The 23,071-nt window shown below is 38.0% G+C and overlaps 1 protein-coding gene across 12 annotated transcripts in view; it reads right to left on the bottom strand.

Moving 5' to 3' along the window:
* SAMD12 (sterile alpha motif domain containing 12) overlaps positions 1 to 23,071 on the bottom strand; it is a 503,727-nt gene that overhangs the window by 318,165 nt on the left and 162,491 nt on the right. For all 12 annotated transcript variants that reach the window (XR_013528142.1, XR_008477084.2, XR_008477086.2 and 9 more), the window contains one exon: positions 11,338 to 11,467. Coding sequence is in view for 8 of the 12 variants with exons in the window: in XM_078353270.1 (XP_078209396.1) it covers positions 11,338 to 11,467 (130 nt within the window). In the remaining 4 variants the exon portion in view is untranslated. The remainder of the gene's footprint in view (positions 1 to 11,337; positions 11,468 to 23,071) is intronic.

Raw genomic sequence — 23,071 nt, 5'->3', positions numbered from 1 at the left:
CAATGTAACCCCATCAACACTTATTAAATGCCTTCTTTATGCCAGGCGCTGGGTTGACACAGCTAGAGATAGTAAGATAAATCAGACATAATTTCTACCTTAGACAACTTCCTGGGCTGGCAGGAGGGAGATGAACATGGAACCAAATAACTTTCAAGTGATCAGTGTTATAATACTAACAATAATAGCAGTCATTTATTAATTGCATAAAATGTAAAGCAAACACAGAATGGAAAAATTAGTTTTGCCTGGAGGAGGGGAGTAATTACAGCCAGGACCTGAAAATGACCAAAAGTTCACGAAACAAATACTGAGGCAAGAATGAGAGTGATGTGCTGTGGTTTCAGGACAGGATGGATTGGTGGAATCATTAAAATGAAGCCGAGAAAAAACCTCATAAGCCAAACTTAGGAACTGTAGCTTTATCAGTGGGCATTAATTCTCAGTAAGCAGGAAGCAGCCTGGTTCAGTCCAGTTTAAAAAGACCAGAGAATAGACACTTTTCTAGAGAGCCGTGAGTCAGGATCACAGGAAAAAGAGAGACTAAACGGTTCCATCTATGAAAATGGAGACCAGAAAAGTGGCAGTAAGAAGAGAGAAGAGCAGATGGATACAGGATACAGCATGTCTTCGAGCTGAAATGCAAATGTGGAGGGAGACATTCTGAAGACCCAGAAGAAAAACAGATGAAAACAATTATCGTATGGGAGGAGGAAGGGACTGAGTACAAGGAGAAGAACACAGTTAGGTCACTGGCCCTAGGAAAGGGAAGATCTTTTTTTCCTCAACCAGCCTGAGCAACATGGTAAAAAGTGTCTCTGCAAAAAATAAAAAATAAATCAGCTATGTGTGGTGGTGTGCACCTGTAGTCCCAGCTATTTGGGAGGCTGTATGCGGAGGCTCCGGGGCTTGAGCCCAGGGGATTGAGGCTGCATTGAACTGTGATGTCACATGTCATATCATTGAGTACTGAATGATACCCAAGAGAGGACAGATCTAATTTCCTTAGCCTAGCCCTCAAAGCCTTCTGTAATGTAGCTCACAACTTACTCTTCTGATCCATCTTCACCTCCTTTATTCTTCCCTCCTCAGGGTTTAGAAACCCAAATGTCTTCAGGACTCAGTTGGGTAACACACAAGGGTGTGAGTGGCAGGGTCTGAGGCACTCTGAGTGTACAGGTCAAAACATAAGTTTTAGATTCAGACAACTCTGGGTTAAAATACTAATTTTGCCACCTCTTGGCTTGTACGACATGTGAAAAGCTACCTAAGGTCTTGGAGCCTCACTTTCCTCATCTGTAAAATGATAATAATATTAACAATACCTACCTTAAAGGGTTATTGCGAAGATAAAATGAAACAACATATGAAGAATACTTATCGGAGTGCCTAGCATATAAATATTTTAAAATATTTATTATCTTCTGAATTCTTTATGCCCAGGATTACTACAGAAATATCTTGGGAGTATTTGATGCTAAGTATATATTTAGGAAACAGGTTGATATTTACAATAATCATTATTAACATAAAAAACACACTGGGCAAGACAAAATTTTTGTGGGCTGGAGAATTTACCACTAATTGCTAGGTTTTAGGACCTTAACTAGATTACTGAGATGCCTCTAAACAATAAAAAACAAAAATTATACACATAAGTATATGTGTTTATATATGCATGTAATTCTTTACATACAAATGTATATATGTAAGACATATGTTTATAATTCTTTACCACTTGCAAAGTGCATCTCACGAACTTTGATGTGAAGTTCCTGCAACTACAGATCAATTATAATAGCCAATACCAACTTTATAAGATGCCTATTATCATAATTTTATTTTAGGGAAAGGGGAACTGAGGTTCAGTGAGGTTAAACATACTTGGCCAAGGTCGCACACAGTGAATAATGAATGGAATGTGCTCTACTGCAGGTAACTGCAGTCCAATCTTTCTCTACTCTTTCATAGGTATCAAAGATATGCAGCTTGCCAATGGTATTCTAAACATTTAAGAGTAACATTACCCTACAGTTAATATGGGAATTGAAAAATATCTCTAATAAGAATTTCAACAGGGACCATGGGGGATCAAACACTGTCCTAAAAGGATGTTGGCCACGATCTCTTGAAGACAGTTGTATTTTATTCAAACAGTGCCACAGGATTGTAAATATCATCAATCCCACATGTGTGGACTTCAGTTTTTCCATCAATAACACATGACATCAGGGTCCTCACCATAAATGATGCCATCTAAAGCAAAAGAGTCATTGATCTACTTAGCTGATTGCCTGTAAAAGGTCTAATTTCTGATCTCCCAATAACATGCAGGCTCTGTAAATATGGGAACTCTGACTTAGGAAGAGAGCATGTGGCATATTAATTTTTCAAACAGAAAATGGGACCAAAACCAAGGGGAAAGTGTGTCTCCAATTTTGTAATCTGACTCCAGTGCTTTCCCAAAACATGCAAAAACAAAAAATAAATTGACAGAGTAATTAACAAGTCATCAGTAAAAAAGAAATCAGAGCTGGGCATGATGGTACACACCTATAGCCCTGGCTACTTTGGAGGCTGAGGCAGGAGGGCTGTTTGAGCCCATGAGTTCAAAGCCAGCCTGGGCAGCCTAGCAGCATAGTGAGAACCCTACCCTGTGTAAGAAATAAAATGGAAATGGGAGATTTTTTAAAAGGGGACAATAAAATAAATCATGTTTAATTGACTTAGGTTCTCTGATAGGGTATAATGCTCAGCATTCATAATGTAAGCAGATACAGATGTTTGATCATATTTGATATAGTATCATGTGTCATCACAGGAGACTAGAGAGTGGAATAAAGACAGAAAAAAAAAAAAAAAAAAAGAGAAAAAACTGGACCTGGTCAAAGATGAGGCAGTAGGAGATCAAGTCCCTTGCTATTAAGGTTTCATTTTGGTGCTCGAATTTCACTGGAAAAACACACTTATGAAAAGAATGTCTTGTCCATTTCAGAACCCCACTCTGGTTACTTCTAAGTGAGGTAACCTAATGGACTTTTCATAGAATTGGTCTTGGGTTCTCCCATAGCCATGTGACTGAGCTTTGAACATTTTCTGATGTCCCTGTACAAATCAGTTTTGTCTCTGGGCCTTTGTTTATTCATGTGAAAATAAGTAGACAGAAGGAGGTCCCTTCTAGCCTGACAGATGCTCTGCTTTTCTATAATATCTCACTGCAATGGGATAGATACAGTCTACCTCTCTTAGCACAGTGTTTGGCTCATAGTGGTGTCATTAGATACTTATCAATTCACTAATTGCTGACTAGTAATGATAATAGGTAATATTTCTTGATGTCCTTTGATGTGCTAGGCACTGTTCTAAATATTGTCCAGGTTTTAACTCCCTAATCCTCCTAACAAGCCTTTGTGGTGGGTCCTGTTGATGGCAAGTGCTCAGCTCCTCTAATTACCTTGAGCTGCCCATTGAACTTTGAGACTCACTTCTTTACCTGTAATAGCTTGCAAGATTGCTGAAAGCCACTAATTCTTTAACACTGAACAGTTCTAGGTACTGGACAGGGATCACATGTCCTGGACAGAACTAAAGTACACAAAGTTCTCAGTGAAGCATCCTGCACATAGAAAGCCTCCAAGAAACTATGGCCATGATTAAGGATGTCAGGGGTTTTTTTAAAGCAAGCCAGCTCCAATAGTAAGACTATTCCTTCTAGTTCCGATTTATGAAACAAATAGTTCATCTGGTGACAATTTCCATTCTTTTCCTGTCAAGTACTATCACAAAATAAATTTGGAATTTAGAGTATTGCTAAATGTGTCCTTGGAGCCATAGTTTCCTTATGCTAGCCTACAATTCGGGGCTGTTGTGATGAAAACAGGAGAAAGAAAAATAACGTATGTTTTTCTTCAAGCAAAATCTATTTTGAAATCATGATTATTGATTATTTTGTGTTAAAATTCCTTTGATGTATAAAATAGTGGTGAGGGTACTCTTTAATTAAAAAATATTAATGGGCAAAATACAAAGGTGGCAACTGTATGTCATTTGCAAAAATGCTTTCTGCAATTTAACCTGACTGTGAAATCCACAAGTCTCAGATGCAGTGACAAAGACTCAGACGAGCAGAGTCTCAGGAAGACGAGAGTATTTTTCCTTGTCAGCAGTCACCTCCCAACAACAGCAGCATTATGCTTCTCTTTATAAGAATGCTTTTGTATTTTCAGATTATTTTTTCAGTGAAAAAAGTGCAAACGTGGATTTTCAAACTCAATTTCTAATTATCTATATTATGGATAAATATAAAACCATAACCATCCATCCAACCACAGTTAATCTAAATGATCCTATAGCTAGAATGGAAAAATGTAGGATAACACTTTCATCTTTTCATTTTAAGAACGGTGTGTAGTTTAAAAAATGAAAAAGTACACAAGGTTTTATAAACAAATTTCACTGAGACACAATTTACATACAATAAATCCCACACATTTGAAATATCAAGTAGATAAGATTTGACAAAGATATAAAACATTTTCACCTCCTTCACTCCCGTTTACAGTTGATCTCCCTTTTATTTCCTACTCCAGGCAACCACTGATCTGACTGCCATCCCTACAGGTTAATCTTGCAAGGTCTAGAATTTTATATGATTGGAATCACGTAAAAAAACCCCTGTGCCTTTTTGTGTTTGATGTGTTTCACCGAGCACAATGTGAGATTTGCTCACGTTGCATGCATCAATAGTATGTTCCTTTTTATACTTGAGTAGAGAGTAGAAGTTTTGGTGTGAACATACAATTTACTTATTCTCCTCTTGATTGATATAAGGGTTGTTTAGAATCTTTGACTAATCTCTTGAATATTATTGGACTGGAATTTTTAAGAACATACGTTTCCATTTCTCCTGGGTAGATACTTCGGAGTGGAACTGCAGAATCATCTCATAAGTTCATGATTAACTTCATAAGAAACTTGATGTCTTTGAATCAGGTGACTCCATATTATACTCACATGCAACATACATACAAGAGATTCATGTGTGCCATGTCCGCAGCCACACTGGGTATGGCTTGCCATTGGAATTTAAGCCATTCTACTGGGTGTAAAGTGTTATCTTATTGTGGTTTTATTTGCATTTTCTTGATGACTTAATATTTCTGAGCACACTCTCATACCTTTTGGGCATTCTTATATTTCATTTGTGAAGTATCATTTCAAATATTTTGCCCATATTACTGAGTTGTCTTCTTGAGTTTTAAATGTTCTTTACGTATTTTGTATTCAAGTTCTTTTTTAGATATATAATAAAAGTACTTCCTTCTTATCTGTGGCTTGGCTGTTTCATTTCCTTGACAGATTTTTAGAAGAGGAAAAGGCCTTAAATTTTGATAAAGACCAACTTAGAAGCCAAGTGTGGTGTTGTGTACTGGTAATCCCATCTACATGTGAGGTTGGGGCCATGGAATCTCTTGAGCTAGGAGCTCAAGTCCAGTTTGGGCAACAGAGCAAGACCCTGTCTCAAAAACAGTAACAAAAAAAGAAAAGAAAAGAAATAAAGAAATAAAAAGACCAATTTATCATTTGTTTTTCTTTTAAATTAAGTGCTTCTGGGGGCAAGTCTGATAAATTCCTGCCTATTCTTAAGGTTGTAAAAATTTTCTCTTAGGCTTTTTTCTAGAAATTATATAGAATTAGGTTTTACTTGTAGGTCCATTATTTATTTCAAATTAAATGCTGTGTATAGAGTATTGTAGGAGGCGAAGTTCATTTATCCAGTTATCCCAGTACCTGCAGCGAAGAGAACACCCTTTCTGTCATTGGCACAGTTTTTGAAAAACATCTGGCCATATATGTGTGAGCATATTTATGGAATTTCTATTTTGTTCTACTATTATAATCTACAAGTTAGTCTTTATTCCAGTACCACATTATCTTAGTTATTGTAATTTTATAGTGAGTCTTAAAATTAGGTAGGCAAGTCCTCAAAAATTTGTTCTTTTTCTATATTATCTTCACTACTCTTAACATCTTTGCATTCCCATACAAATTTTAGAATCAATATGTTCATTTTATTTAAAAAATCCGGTTGTATACTGATTGTGACTGCAGCGAATCTACAGATCATTAAAATAATGGACATAATCTTAACACTGAGTCTTTTAATCCGCAAGTGTGATATATCTCACCATTTATTTAGACCTTTAATTTCTCTTAGCAATGTTTTACAATTTTCTGTGTAGAATACCACATATATTTTGGTTAGGGATTAGATATTAGTCTTGTATTTTGTGCACTAAGTTAAATTATTAGTTCTTGTAGGATTTTTTTTCTTCACGTGGGATAAGCATCCCTAATCTGAACATTCAAGATCTGAAATACTCCAAAATCCAGAACACCAGCAGGAAGCTCAAGGGAAATGCTAACTGCAGTACTCCAGATTTTAAATATTTGGATTAGAGAAGCTCAACTGGCATGTACTCTGCAAATATTCCAAAATAAAAAAAATACAAAACTGAAAACACTTCTAGTCCCATGTATTTTAGATAACACTCAACTTTTAGACCTTACAGTTCTTTTATATAAACCACTTGATCTATACATAAAAATAATTTTACTTCTGTCTAATATTTTTGTTTTTAATTCTTTTTCTTGCTTTATTTCACTGACTAGGGTCTTTGGAACAATATTTAATAGAAGGTAGGAAAACTAATGTTCTTACCTTAGTCTAGAGAAAAATAGTTTTTTTAACCATTTAGGATGATGTTACCTGCAGTTTCACCATAAATACTGTTTATCAAAATTTCTTTTGTTTCTGCTTTTCTGACAAGTTCTTTAAAAATTAAGGATCAACACTGAATTTTGCCAAATGCTTTCTCTGCATCTATTGAGAAGAATGTATATTGGGCATACATTCTATAAAGTGTTCTATAGATGTCAATTAGGTTGTGTTGGTTGACAATACTCTTCAGATCATCAGAGAGTGATGTTGAAGTTTACAACTGTAATGGTAAACTTATCATTTTCTACGTGAAATTTATCAGTGTTTGCCTTATGTATTTTGATGCTCCATGTTAAGAGTACAAATGTCTAGAACTGTTATGTCTTCTTGAAGAATGTAACCCTGTATCATTTGGTAATTGACCTCTTTATTTATTTTTTTGCTCTTCCTTGTTCTGAAGTCTGCATTGTCTTAATTCAATATAACTACTATAACTTTCTTGACTGTGTTAGTGTAATACATTTTCTTCAATACTTTACCATTAACCTGAGTACTTAAAGTGTGTTTCTTCTAGAGAGAATATAGTTAGGTTTTTGCCTCTAATCTGACAATCTCTGTCTTTTAACTAGTGTGTTAAGACTATTCACATTTAAGGCAATTGTGGATAGAATTAAAATCTATCATCTTTATAACTCTTTTCTATTCATTGCTTTTGTTGCTTTTTTCTTCTATCTTTTCTGATTTTAACTGAGTATTTGATACAATTTCATTTTACCTTCTCAATACACATTTTATCTTTCCTTTATAAAAAAATTTTGATGTTTGACTTACAGTTAACCACATATGTTTTTAATTAATCTAAGTCCACCTTCAAATAACACTATTCTTCATATGTATTGTAGGTAACTTATAACAGAATTCTCTATTCCTTCCTCTATCCCTTGTGACATTGCTGTTATTCATTTTATTTATCTATATGGTATAAAACCTAATGTATTCTTGTTATTATTGCTTTAAACAGTTAACTTTTAGATCAATAAGAAAAAAGGAATTTATTGTACCTTCATTTATTCCTTTTTTGACATTCTTCCTTTCTTTATGTTGATCCAAAATTCTGATCTATATCATTTTTCTTTTGCCTGAAGAACTTCTTTTATCATTCCTTGCAGGGCAATCTGCTGGCACTGAATTCCTGAAGTTTTTGTTTGGTTAAGTCTTTCCTTACTTTTCTTTAATGTTTTAAGAATAATTTTATTGGATATGAAATTGGAAAATTTTTTTGTTTCAACTCTTTAAAGTTTTCACTCATTTCTTCTTGCTTAAGAGGTTTCTCAATAGAAGTGCCCTGGAATTCTTATCCTTTTTCCTCTGTCAGTAAGGTATGTGATGTTTGTTTTGAAAATTTGGCTCCTTTCAACATTTTACCTTTGTTGTGTGTGTCTGTGTGTGTGTGTGTGTGTGTGTGTGTGTGTGTGTGTGTGTGTTTTACAAACCTCTTTGCCCTGTTTATAACAGCCTTCAAGAGTACTGGGATTCCCACAGCTTCTACCATCATATGGCTGGTAAATGCATACTGGCTGAAGTCCTGAAAGCTATTTTCTGTACACTTGGCACTTGTGATCATTTGGGTATTTTGCATTCACTCTTAGAGAGGCAGGGGCCAGAGAACAGTGGTCTTCTGAGACTTCAAATAGGTGAATGTCAAAAAGATGTAGACCAAATGTTAATCTGAAATCATTCTCTCTGTTCCCTAAGTCCCCAAATAATTCCCTGCTTTCTTTTCTTGCCAGAAAATAGGCTGCCCTTAAAATGAAATAACGGGATGTTTTTTAACACCTCCAGGTGAGTCTTGACATGGATAATGCTGGCATGTAAAAGGAGCCAATAAATGGTTAGCTTAGTGGTTTACCTGTATTATTTCATTTCATTTTCACAACATGTCTCTGAGCCAGGTACTATTATTTGTATTTTGGAGATGAGGAAGTGAGGTTAAGTAACTTTCCCAGGTTAAGCAGCTTGCCCAAGATCCCAAGACAGTTGTGATTTCTCAATACCAAGTGTGTTTCATGAAGACCAAGTCTGCCACCAAAAGCATACGACAACTGTTTGAAATACATACCTCATTCCCACACTCCTGTCCTCATGTCACTTAGCAGAAAACCTTGGGAAGTGGGACCATTTATTCCATAAGCGTTGAAGCATGAATCTTTATTTCTGAGGACTGTAAGCCTGGTCCTCTTCAAACCATTATAAATGCTTATCCTTCCCTCAAGGGGACCTCATAATTCTCACCCCTAATAAAAGATAACATTGCTTTCAAATAAGATCATGAAAAAGGCTTTGCCATTACTATCACACAGACATTAAGAAACATTAAGCAGCCATTATCTGATGAAGGCTACCATAATCAGGCAAATGGTTACTAACTGATTGATTACTTTTAGGAGTTGAATAACTGACCCTAGATGGGCTTTTCTTACATTCTTAAGGGGGGAACTAAGAAAATGGAATCTAGACACTTGGAATCTAACCTAACTATCCATGCTGCCTTCAGAATTTCAGAGATTTCATCCAAAAGGGCCACTGGCTCTAGTTGGGACTGGCAGAGAAGAAATGCATAAAGAATCATATTTATATTTAAGATAGAGGATTTTACTCTCTTGTTTGTTAACTCAGCTTGAGCTATGATTGGGTGTGTTCCCTATATATTTAGCCATGTCAATGTGGTCAGCAGGAATCTTTGATCATCTAGGCTCCACATTTTTTTTAAACATTTAGTGCTGGAACTCTTTTTCAAAATCAATCAAGTTTTCTGTATGATTGAAATATATACAACAGACATAAAGAGAGCAGCTTTGGTTCACACACCCACCTCTATCCAAAGCACACCCATGTCCCTTTGGCAGTCAAGGGCTCCATGAAACACACTTAGAAAACCATCAACTGAGACCTATTCTAAGAAGGTGAACTGACCTGCCCCAGATCCACAGCTACAGCCTAAGAGCTGAACTGCAAAAAGAAATACTTTCTGCTTAACAAGTCCCTTTTCAAACTAATAGGAGTGAACAGAACGAGAGAGGTTAGGATTTCTCAAGATAGAAGCGGGCTTGGAAAGAGGTTTGTCATCTAGAGCGTTGAGCTCTTTCATGACAAGTCACTTTACCACCAGAGTGTCAGCATTTTCTCAGAAAGAAAGCAGCTCTGGACCAGAAACAACACTGTTTCCCCCTGGAAGCCACACAGTTTTGGTTCACAGAGTATATCCTCAGGCCTATCTTTCACTGCACTGACGGGAGAAGAGAAGTGTTGCCCACATGCAAGCAGAATCTTAGGGTGAAAGGGCAGGCCAGGTCTGGAAATGCCCCCCTTCCTCTGATGGGCTACCATGGTGAGCATATTTGCTCCATCTTGCCCACTCCATCCTCCAAATGAGAGACTTGATCTGAAGGGCCTTCCTATTTTCTGCTTGCAAGTACTTATTGATATCCACATATCATATTCGAATACCCTTATCTAAATGGCATCATAATCTGTACCTTGAAGGTATTCATCCCAAGGGCAGAGAGTTAGTATTATTATATTCCATTTCAGAAGCTTGGAACATTGCTAGGTGCAGATGCAAGAAGGTGGTCAACAGGGAAATGAATGTCCAGAGGACAGGGGTGTCAGGGAAACTGACTTTCTACCATGGACTCTTTCATGTGATTGGATACATGTGTATAGCTCACTCAGTCAAAGAAGTCAATATACTTTATCTTAAAATTTTTAAAAAAAGCATTTTCCGGGTTTGTGTTCTACTATAAAGACACATGCACTCGTATGTTCATTGCAGCCCTGTGTACAATAGCAAAGACCTGAAACCAACCCAAATGCCCATCAATGACAGACTGGACAAAGAAAATGTGGTACATATACACCACGGAATACTATGCAGCCATAAAAAAATGATGAATTCGTGTCCTTTGTAGGGACTTGGATGAATCTGGAAACCATGATTCTCAGCAAACTGACACAAGAACAGAGAGCCAAACACCGTATGTTCTTACTCATAGGTGGGTGTTGAACAACGTGAACACATGGACTCAGGGAGAGAAACATCACACACTGGGGGCAGTTGGCGGGGTAGGGGAGAGACAGCAGGGGGTGGAGAGGGAGGGTAGGGTAGGGAGGGATAACATGGGGAGAAATGCCAGATATAGTATGCATCTAAAGTAAAATAAATAAATTTTTTAAAAAAAGCATTTTTCCTATCTAGAAATCTTTTCTATTTGGAAGATCTACACAGTGATTCTGTAGCCAAGTTCATGTGAAAGACTTCCTTCTTTCCTTTCTCTATGATTGGTATGTTCATTTTTTCTAGGATTCCCCCAACCCTGCACCGTGATTCCCATATACTTTTACAATGGGCACTCAAAATCACAGCATTCTATAATAACCACATACGTTTGTTATATAGCATGGCTCACAGAAATCTGGAATTTATCACCCCTTTGAAAGAAAATCCATGCCAGAAAATTTCAGCAGGAAGATGCTGCTTCGTGGTAAGGGTATGGGAAAGGCCATCGTGACTGGGTGAAAGAAAGGGAGTGAAATATCTGGAATACTGCATACTTTACCAGTTATGTCATGCTGTTTGAATGACTCACTGTAGATCTGATACTGATTCGGACAATGTTTCTTCAACCACTTGCAGACATCCTGCTGGGTCCATAGAGCCACTGGTTTAGACAGCTTCACCGTAGCTGACTATAAAGAAGGAAAAGAAGATCTGTCAACGCTGGCCCATGCCTAGGAAGACACTGTAGTTAAAAGTCTTAGAGTATGTTAAAGGCTACAGAATGGATTCCCCTGAAGATAAATATCTAGTTATTGTCTTCCTCCTAACCTCTGCAGACCTGAATACTGCTGAAAAACACAAAGAAAAGGTCCAGGAGAAGAAGTTATAAAAATGATCTAACCATCTCTGCTGAGAAAAAAATCCCAAGGAATCTCTAGGAAGTGGTGTTTTTAAATGAATACTCTAGCAAAAAACAATGGGGTTGCTAAGCAATTAATGACATTTTAGGGGAGAAATAGCTGGCCCCAAGTGCATTTCTCCGTATTTCAAGAAGGTATTTATCTCTGGCTGTCCTTGACATTTCTAGAGCCTAGTACAACACTGGCTGCTGAAAGTGCTAATAATTATTTTACAAATAAATGTTACTAGATTTAGAAGAACTGCAACTCTGTCTAGGGGCTCTGGACTTAGGGTGGCCCCAAAATGCCCAGGAACATTAGTTATACCAAAGTAGGGAAGCAAAAAGTCAATTCCACTAGGATGTGGGAGAATGGTAATCAGACAATGGGGGCAGTTAGGCTTTATATAGAAGCCAACTAGTCAAGATCTTTTTTGGTTCACTGATCTTTCCAGGAAGTATTTATGAGGAACACACACACATGCACCCACACGGAGTGAGAAGAGGTTAACCTCTGACCAATGATGGGTTACAAATATCTTTATTAGTGAATAAGCATCAATTTAATGTCAGATGATGCTCTCCTTCAGAGATCCCAGGAATTTGGTTTTGGCCAGATTAATGCTTCAGTATCTAGAATTTTTATCACTCGGGATCAGTGTTTGCCAAAAAAGTAAGGCTATCACATTGGCAGTAATTTAAAGGCTCCTGGGTAGTACAAAGACATAGCTATTATTATCCCTGCTTTTCTCCAGAGGCATCATTTCCTTCCACTTCTCTATCAAATCTTTCAGATTAAGGCAAGGGGAGAGCCTTCATTTGGTAGGAGTGTGATTGTAACACCTGCTGACATTTTTTGTTGTTGTTGTTGCTGTTGTTTTCTTGACAAAGAAAGGACTTGCTTCCGTCTCAGAGTCTTAAAAAAAAAAAAAAGGCAGTATATGTAGCATCTAATAACTTTTTAAAAACATTGAAGAAACAATAGTAGAGACGGTGAGAGAGTCATAGTGAAAACGATGGAAGTAATATGATAGTGATTTAAGGTTGGAAAGCATAGTGGTCAGGTATTATTTTTTATTCGTCTATTTCCAATCATATGAGTCCTTGGGCCATCATTTACAAAATAATCACAATACTGTAATCACATTGTGTTATTTTGTACACATCATGTGTTATTTTGTACAACCATCATGCTGTGAGGAAGCCCAGGCCACAAAATAATCACAATACTGTAATCACATTGTGTTATTTTGTAAGTGACGGCCCAAGGACTCATATGATTGGAAATAGACGAATAAAAATCACTTTTTATTTTGTACTGTGATAATTTCTTTCTTTTACTAATTGTGGTAGATTGTGTTTTCCAAAGATGATTTTATATATGTTCATATATTAATATATGTATGTTTTAATACACACACACACACACACACACGTATCTGCTTTTCATTCAGTGGGACTGACATTTGTTCCACTAATACAGGGGGTTGATGCTCCCTCCTATTCCATTTCTGCAAGGTATGTGAATGTCATAACCAATATTATACAGTGGAATTGATGCTATGTGACTTCTGGGGCTAGGTCATAAAAAAGACACAGCTTCTGCCTGATTCACTCTCTGGCATTGACCTTTGGAAACCAACCATCATGCTGTGAGGAAGCCCAGGCCACATGGAGAGACCATGTGTAGGAGTTTGGGCCGATTTGCCAGCTAAGGTCTCAGTTGATGGTCATCATCAACCACCAGACAAATGAAAGAACAAGCTTCAGATGATTCCAGCCACCAGCCTTCAGATCTTCCATCTGAGGACCCTAGATACCATGATAGAGAGTCGAGCCATCTTTGCCATCTTTGCAGTCCCCTTAGTGAATCCCTGACCCACATAATCCGTGAGATCATAAACAACTGTCTAATACCACTAAGTTTTGGGGTAAATTAGTTTGCAATCATAGTAACTGGAATACGTGGTGATGATGGCAGGGTGAGAGCTGTTATAACTTTGTGTTCCCCAGAGTGTCTTGCTTTCAGTGGATGCTGTGTACATCCACAAAGATAAAGTGAATGAATTAATGAAACTAAACTTATTCAAAGACATAGCTTGCTATTTAATCAGCAGTGACTTTGACGTTCATCCCTTGCTGCTCTACCTTGCTGTGTGTTGTGCTTAGGTGGCTCCTAATCAAACATGCTTGCCTCTGCCTGCAACCCTTCACATGGAGTAATGGGCTGCAGCCATTTCCCTTCTGACCTCTGTGAGAAATCATATTGACTTTTCCTAATTTTGATGGGAGAGGAAGACCTTGGGCATGGAGCATATAAATGAATACATGTTTTTGTTGCTGATGATGTTTAGATTTTTTTCTTTATGCTCATCATCATGTCCTTTCCTTTGCACAATTAGGAAGCTAGAATTTTAGATCTTTTAGCTAGAAAGGCACTTACCACCATGTTTCACAAGTCAGCACCTCTGAATCTAGTTCTTTCCTGCTCTACAAATTTTCCTTCAGATTAGCTGAATGAGTTTATAGCTGACACATCATTACCCTGAAACTCTTGCAAGTTTCTTGCAAGTAAAGCTAATCACATCTTTTGAAAACTCCTGTAAACCAGTCACAGAAGGCTGTAAATTAGGAAGCGAAAGGCAGAAAGATAAAGTTGCTTAGGCATCAATATACTAAACTTTTTCCTTCTTGGAAGGTCATTCTTAATTTGCTCATTTCCTGGGAAAAGGAGGACCCTCAGCCTCAACTGGGCTTCAGGTGGAGATTTACCCAAATACACCAAGCCAACTCAGAATGCAACCTCAGCAGCCCTCCACGTATGCTTTTGTTATAAGTTTTCGTTTTATCATGAATACAGAGATTCTTAGGCTAACACTCAAGGAGCTGCTTTGCTTTATCCTTCAGAATATACTCTTACTAGGCATATACTAGTAAGTGCATATACTTCAAAACTTTAGGCATTGATTTTTAAGACAATATGAGTCTCAGTGCAGTGGCTCATGCCTGTAATCTTAGTACTTTAGGAGGCTGAGGTGGGTAGATCACCTGAGGTCAGGAGTTCAAGACCAGCCTGGCCAACACGACGAAACCCCACCTCTATCAAAAATACAAAAATTAACTGGGCATGGTGGTGCACACCTTTAATCCCAGCTACTCAGGAGGCTGAGGCAGGAGGATCGCTTGAACCCAGAAGATGGAGACTGCCTTTAGTGGAGATTGCATCACTGTACTCTAGCATGGGTGACAGAGTGAGACTCTGTGTCTCAAAGAATAAAGAAAAAATAAAGACGGTATGAGCCTAGAGATCCCTCCATGTAAACAGGCATAATAAGTAAAGTGTGTGTGGGGTACTGTCTCTTCTTAATCAGATGGTAATAAAATATTGTACCATTTATCAGATGATTGTCAGCCTTAGTGTTTTAATGAAATTAGTATTAGTTTGCTACACCTTAAGAGCTGTAATGACTCATTGCCCCAGTCTGCTGCTGCTTTCGGGATTCTCAGAGCTGACTTTAATTTGTTCTGCCTGACCTTCTCTTTTTGTAGCACCTGGGGTGAACCTCAGTTACTCCTCCTTCCATCAACACTTCCCTCATCCCCAACAGGTACCAAATGTTGGGAGTGAATGCCATAACCTGATTCCTTTAAAGAGCTTACACTTCACTTCTGTGTGCAATTAGAACAACAAGAAGCATATGTTAAACCCACATCACTCAAATTCAACATATTCTCCCACTGATGGTAGGAAAGGAGAGGCAGAGCGGTCAAAGCCTTCAATCGACTGCCTCCTTTCCTCCACATCCAATGCCTACATTCTCTTCACAGCCATCCCTAGATGATGACTTTCTCTGATATGCCCTGGATTCCCACCCACTCCCGCAGTAGGGGCCTAAGCCTAAATAATAATAGTACATAAGGCAAAAAAAATAAGGCATTTCACATTTACTAGAAACAGTAAACTCATGAGAAAAAAAACATCCTGCCCAACAGCAAACATTAAAAAATATTTGCCCCAGTTCTCCTTCTCTGTGTTCATGTCTACCATATCATTCTCGAATTTACGACCCTGGAGACAATTTTGGTTTATTTTGCTGCCCTGAAAGAGGCCCGCGGCAGTTTGTTATCTTAACTCCTATGCATAGTGACATGAAGCAGAATTCCAGACGTTTCCTTTCTGAATTGGTCCTGGCCTAGTTACAGACAAACGGAAAGTGCATTTCAGATGCCTCTCCTTTCTGATGCCTTTACTTTCTGTTTGACAGGAAGAACTCACTTTATGCAAACTACACATTCCTGAGGGAAAGGTTGTTTGCGAGTGACTTTTTTTTGGCAAACGACTTCTATTTTAATTTACTCATATAATAAATTCAGCTGTTTTATAGTAATTTCTGATTTGTATTTAACTGGAAATAACTCGGAAGCATTAAGTTCTCCAAGGTAAACTTGAAGCTTTTCTGCTAACAGAATAATTAAATGCTTTAAAGATGTTTGAAATTGAAAGAACATATTGCAAAATGCTTTTAAAGTTAAATTTTTATTTTATGATTCAATTATCCCTTAGCTTATTTGTTTTGCAATTCTATTTTAATTTACCGGGCTTTGATTTATAAGAGAATGCTACAATTGTAAGATCCCAATGGTTGTACAAACTCTTACCTAGGTGATCCCAGTTGGTTAATTATAAAACGATAGAGAATGCTTAGAATGCTTACATTCATTGCCGGGACAAAGTGAACTTTACGGCCGAATTTCAGAAAGGGGTATCTCATTATAAGCAAGTGTTTGCCAGTTTTAAGAATTGCCTATTTCTTTTTCCCCCTACTATCTTGCAATGTCCTTTCTTTAGTTCCCAGTCTCGTCTTATATTGACTTCTATTGTGTCATTTTACTCAAGATTGCAGAGAAAGAAGGAAAAGAGGAAACACACACACACACACACACACACACCCCCCAAACCATTAATGTCTACTTTAGCAGTTTTTAAAGCCCATTCACCCAAAAAAGGTCACTAAATATTAGGAGAAATGGTTAGCTCATAGAATACTTGATAATTAATTAATTTTAAAACACTAATAATACCCTCTTCTGTCACCTTAATCCTTTCATAGAAAGAGGGGGTGAGAAAATTTTTAAAAAATATCTTGTCTCTTGAACGCTGTTTCCAGAATGGTCTATAAAACCAACAGTATTAATGATTTTTCATGGGTTTGGACCAAAATATTTGATGACAGAGAAAACTCTTAAACTTCCTGCCTCCTAAGGGGAAGACACCTCATTGTCAGAAAGTTTCCAGGTAAAAGAAGAATACATTTCCTTTCAGGTGAAGGAAAGATAAATAAATATACATAGTGTATTTGTGTTTAACTGAAAAGAACTCTTAAACATTAAGTTTTAAGTTCTCCAAAATAAACTTGAAGCTTTTCTGCTAAGCAGTAAAATAATTAAATACAGAAAGTGTTATTTCATATTCTTCCATCTTTAACCACTGCTTTAGTATCACCTGGATTATTTCTTGCTTTTAAAATTTTGATGCTAATCTCTTCTGATAGTCTAAGAACCCCTACAGACCAGTAATGTGTAAGCAACTTAGACAACTTTTCCCAATACATAGTGAGGCATTACCGGTGTTCGCATCTGCTCTGCAGGACATGTGTTTAGACACTTCCTTTCCTAGTCTTCTTCATTGGGACTTGTAGCTTCTTCATATTTCCTTCAAAAGACCCTATTCTCAATGTGTTGACAACAAAAATGGATATCAAAGCCTAAACCTTTATTATTAACAAGTAACAGGTGTCAATTCATCATTTGAAATCCCTATTAACCGAAGTATCAGCTATCTCCCATATTTGCATCATTTTCATAAACAAAAGCTCTTGGAGGTTCTCAAACTTTTAAGAGTACAACAAAGTCCTGGGACTCTAAATCTAAGAACCACTGTTTAAAGACATCACTGTTGTAGTATCATTTTTTTTAAAGGAGGTAAGACTAGAGGGTATTCTTTTCCTCTTAATTTGCCCATATTGATATTGTTAATGGACTTTAAAGTTTCTAAATATTGTGACCACAGACACAAAAAGTTTTCAGTGAATTTTAGTAGTTAGTGGGTTCAAGTTTAAACCTAATACAAGAGTCCAATTCACTTTAAGACATCTAAGTTGCTAGTCAATAAACCTGGAGTATGACGCATACATCAAGGCTTGTGTTTGTAAACAACTTTACTTGGGTAGACAAGATGTCCATCTCCTAATTGAAAATGATTATTTTTTTGGCCAGGCGCGGTGGCTCAAGCCTGTAATCCCAGAACTTTGGGAGGCCAAGGCGGGTGGATCATGAGGTCAAGAGATCGAGATCATCCTGGTAAACATGGTGAAACCCCGTCTCTACTAAAAATACAAAAAATTAGCTGGGCATGGTGGTGCGTGCCTGTAATCCAAGCTACTCAGGAGGCTGAGGCAGGAAAATTGCCTGAACCCAGGAGGCGGAGGTTGCAGTGAGCCAAGATTGCGCCATTACACTCCAGCCTGGGTAACAAGAGCGAAACTCCATCTCAGAAAAAAAAAAAAAAGATTATTTTTTCTTTTCTTCTCCTTTCTCCCTTTGAGCTACACAAAATTTGGGAAAACACTGATCTAGATTCAGTACTTTCCCTGAAAATCCGCAGCATCAGAAAACGTATCCTATGAAATAGGCCACACCATTGCTAATAAACACTGATGCTTTAAAACCTACTTTCATATGGAAGCCATATAGAGTTTTGCCTTTGGATAAGTGCAAGGCAAATCTCACTGCTCACTGCACTAATCTCCTTTTCACTCGTCACCTCAGGGGTCTCCACTGAGTCTCAGGGTTTGTTGTTGTTTTTTTTGTTTGTTTGTTTCCTCTACCATGATGTAGGCTGATGAATCCCAAACTATATCTCCAGCTCGGTTTTCTTTCTGAACTACAGAATCATATATGCACATGCAACTGACTTCAGTTTCATTTGCACATAAAATAAATATCTCAAACTCAACATGTCCCAAGTGGAGCTCCTGTTCTTCTCCCTAAAAATGCCTCATTTGTAGCCTACATTTCCTATCACAGAAATGCTATACTTCCCACTGGGGAGGCCCTGAATCTTGGATTTATCATAGACTCCCCTGTTTCTCTTGTGTTCTACATCTAATCTACTAGGGAAACTCGATGATTCTACCTTCACACGTATCCAGATGCCAATCTCTTCATCACCAACGTTGCTACAATCCTGATTGGAAACACTATCATGTCACACCTAGATTCCTGCATCTGTGTACTAAGACAACAAACAGGTCATCTTGTTCTTCCCTCCCCTCAATGGAAATCTTTAAAATGACTTACAAGGGCTCACATGTTTCAGCTACCCAGCTCTTTGATGTCATCTTTATTACTCTTTTCCTAAAACATTCTGTTCCCACTACATCAGTCTTCATGCGATTGCTCAAAAATGCCACCTATGCCTGCTTTTTACCTTGCTGGAATTACCCTTCTCCCAGAAACCTACATGGCTATTTCCCTCACTCCCTTCAAAGCCTTTGAGAATTGTTCAAATGCTCCCTTTTCAGTAAGTCCTATCCCAATCTCCCTATTTAAAAAAGCAAGAGTCCCTTCTGAAACTTCCTATACTCACTACCTTGCTTCACCATTGATCTCTCAATCATAAGTATCATCTAACACACTACACGAGTCACTTATTTTTTCTCCTGTTTATTATATGTCTCTTCCCACTGGCTTGCAACCTGCACAGGGACAAGGGTCTTTCTTAATTTGCAAAGAATCTCAAACTTCAGAGTAGTACCTGGCACAAAGCAGGAACTCAATAATTATCTGCTGAACAAATGAAAGAACTGTCTATTCCACCATCATATATCACAGATCCTACATCCTTTGAGTGTCGGAAAACTGGTTCAGGTCCCAGCTGTGCTCTTGACATTCCCAGGTTGGGACTAAAACAGCCTTTCCTCCGATTAGATTTCTCTTATATTGAGCCAAAAAATGCAGAGCCAGTCTAGCACTGTAATTCTTAGCAAGACATCTCACATCTCTGATCCTCAATTTTTTTCTTTTTCAACTGACACAGAGAGTGATGTGAGGAAACAAGCTTGGCATTTGGAATCATGCAGACCTGAGTTGAAGGCTCTGGCATTCACTAGCACTGTGGGCCTTGGGCTGGTCACTAAAGCTTTTAAAACATATTTCTAAATTCACTGCAAATAATACCTATCTTACAGTTTGTGGAAGAATTAGAAATAGTTTAACTAAAGCACTTTAAATAGTGCCTCTCACATATTATGTTTCCAGAAAGCATATCTTAATAGCTCCTGAATAGCTGGGGCATCCTCTTCTGCTGGATTCTCAAGCCTGGCTTGGGGAGGCAGCAGGCAGCACCGTGGACACAGGCAGTCTCTGGAGTCCAGCTGACTTGAGCTGTAGGTATTGTGAGATGGTGTTAGGTACAGTCTACTAAGATTGAAAAAAAAGTTGATAAGAAAGGAGGAAGATTAAAAGGTATCAGTGGAAAATGCAGGCATAGGAGGAGGACAAAAGTGAGAAAATATAGAAGAAGAGGGAAAATGGAAAAAGAAAGATACCAAATTAAGATGGGCAAAGGCATGTTTCTCCTTATTCAGGCCCAGGTTTGCTGCAATGACCCAGTATCACCTTGTGTCTTGCAGTGACAAGTCCTGCCATTTATTTCTCTCTGAATCTCAGAACCAGTCCTCCTCTATTTCCAGGAACACTCAGTGTCCCAATTCCATGCCAAAGATACAGCCCAGCTTCCCCAGGCACCTCATGGAGTTATTTATAAAGGCACACTATCCAGATGTGTAAACACCACTGCTCACAAGCTGTGAAGCGGATGCTCGTAGGCAACGCTGGTAAGATCTGCTGGCCCCCAAACACATGCTGTGCTGGGCATCAGGGTTTCTACAATAAAAACTCATAGAGGGAATAAGCAGATGTGCTCAGGCACTCAACAGGAAACAAGACATCCTGGCAGCCTGGATGGCTCTGGTTATCAAGGCCTGTTCTTCCTATCAGCCCAGATTGCACAGCCTGTCAAGAGAAATACAGAGGGATAGGATCACACTACTTTGTGTCTGCTCTGTGGTAGTATAGCAGGAAAACCTATCACTCATCCACATAGATGAGCACACCCTATGGGAGGTGCTGTGAGTGCAGGGCACAAACCTGAGCACATAGCTGTGGGCAAATCCCTCTGTGAATGTTCGATGAATGAAAGCATGACAAAAGCAAAAATGAAAACAAATATGAACCATAAAAATGGTTATTGGTCATCACCATCATATCATTTCTACAATTCCTTTGGAATAACGTGGTAGATTGATGACAAAAATGTCCTCACAGTGCGAGGATGGCCCTGCGTAAAATGACTAGAGGTCCTCTGCCATGAGACAGCATATGTTTTCGCACCTCTTGAGTCTGGGGGGCAGAAGGGAGCCATGCGGCTTGCCTTTGATTAAAAGAACATGGAAGAGGTATGATGGGCCAGGTCTGAGATGTGTTCTCAAGAGGCTTGGCATGCTTTTGCGTTCTCTCTTGCTTTTCTGAAATCCTTCTGCTAATGTGTGTGGTCAAGCCTGACCAAATTAGCTTCAGGGATGTGGCTTAAAAGTATATGGATGCCATTCCAGACATCATGTTTGATACCATTCTAATAATATTCTTCCCACAAAATACAGGAAGAAACTGTCTTAAGATCTTTAGATAAATCATCTTGAATTTTCCTGACAACCTGCAAAGTAGGTATTACTGCTAGTAGAGAAATAGGATTAGAAAGGTAAAGTCATCCAAGGTCACACTGCTGGTGAATTCAGAACTGCATTCACTCCAGGTCTGCAGTAATTTCAAACTTCATGCTTACTTCATGATATCATTCTAATTTGATAGACACAGGGGAGAACAATGAGGATTAGAGATGTGAGCTATCTTACTGAGGTTTCCAGTGCTAGGTTGCTTCCTTAATGAGTTATGATAAGTCTGATCAAAGACAACCCTAATTTTGTCTTAATCTGGGTATGTCAAAAGCAGAACTGGGTTCAGAACCACTCACATGCCTTCTACTCAAGGGCTTTTTCTACTCTCCTTATTGTGGAAGGATGCACATTTTTTACACTATGCAAAAGGGAAATGCTTATGTCTGTCTCTCAATTGTATCTCTAGTAAAATGAGAATAAAAACGCCTACTCTGTCCATTTTACAAAGTTATTGTGAAGATCAAATCTAATCAAAAGTCAAAATGTTTTATTTGGGTCATTTTATAGAAGAGAGAGGGCTGATGGGCACAAGGGATGTTAAGGTCACCATACTGTTGGCATCTGTTAAAAACAGATGCACTACAAAATATTGCTGCAATTGTATTTAGTAGGGCAGAGCAGGAATTTGGGGTCTTGCAGAGCCTAAGAACTCTGGAATTTCTTAGGGCAGGGAGTGGTCTTTACAAAGTTTCCAATACTAGTGTTTTTGGGTTTTGAAAGTTAGCCACCTACAACCCCAGGTCAATTTTTTCTTGGTGTTAAAACAATTTGTCTATCTGTTAATTCAGCCAAACGACTGATTAAATTGACAGGGCTAGTATGGACTGAATATCTGTGTCTCCCCCAAATTCATATGTTGAAGGCCTAATTCCCAATTTGTATTCCAAGACAGAGCCTTTAAGGAAGTAATTAAGGTTAAATGAATTCATAAAGGGTAGTCCCCTGATACATAGGATTAGTGCTCTCATAAGAAGAGACCTCAGAGAGCTCATTCTCTCTACCACACAGGGAGGGTGGCACCTGTGCAAAAGGGGACAGGATGAGACCCTCACTAAAATCAAACCACACTGGCACCCTGATCTCAGAGTCACACTGGCACCCTGATCTCAGACTTCCAGACATTGAACTGTGGAGGAAATATGTTTTCGTTGTGTAAGCCACTCAGTCTGTGGTACTTCACTATGGCAGCAAGACGTGATTAACACAGAAGCAAACTCCAGTTCAGGTGGACTGTTGAATTCAGACGAAACAGCCCGACAATCTAAGATTGATATAGCTTTGAAGGTCTCACTATCAACATACAAGTGGGAAGAGGATAAACTAGAGGTTAGATGAATTGTAACACATGTTTTACTTTATAATATTTTTACATATTTTCATTTACTCTTCAAATATTAGGTTTTATACAATTAGAAGACATTTTTACTGAGAATTTGCCTCATTCACATAATTACTTTTCTTTGTATGAGCTTTTTCCAGAATCCATGTCCATGTATCTATCTTTATAACTATATTCCCACTAAAATAATAATGGGCCCTTATTTATGATTAAATAATTTTTATGCTTTTATAATCATTCTATTATTCATTTTAAAATT

Source organism: Callithrix jacchus, chromosome 16 (assembly GCF_049354715.1).
Source record: "Callithrix jacchus isolate 240 chromosome 16, calJac240_pri, whole genome shotgun sequence".
Classification (NCBI taxonomy): domain Eukaryota; kingdom Metazoa; phylum Chordata; class Mammalia; order Primates; family Cebidae; genus Callithrix; species Callithrix jacchus.
This window is presented reverse-complemented; position numbering and strand designations above follow the sequence as displayed.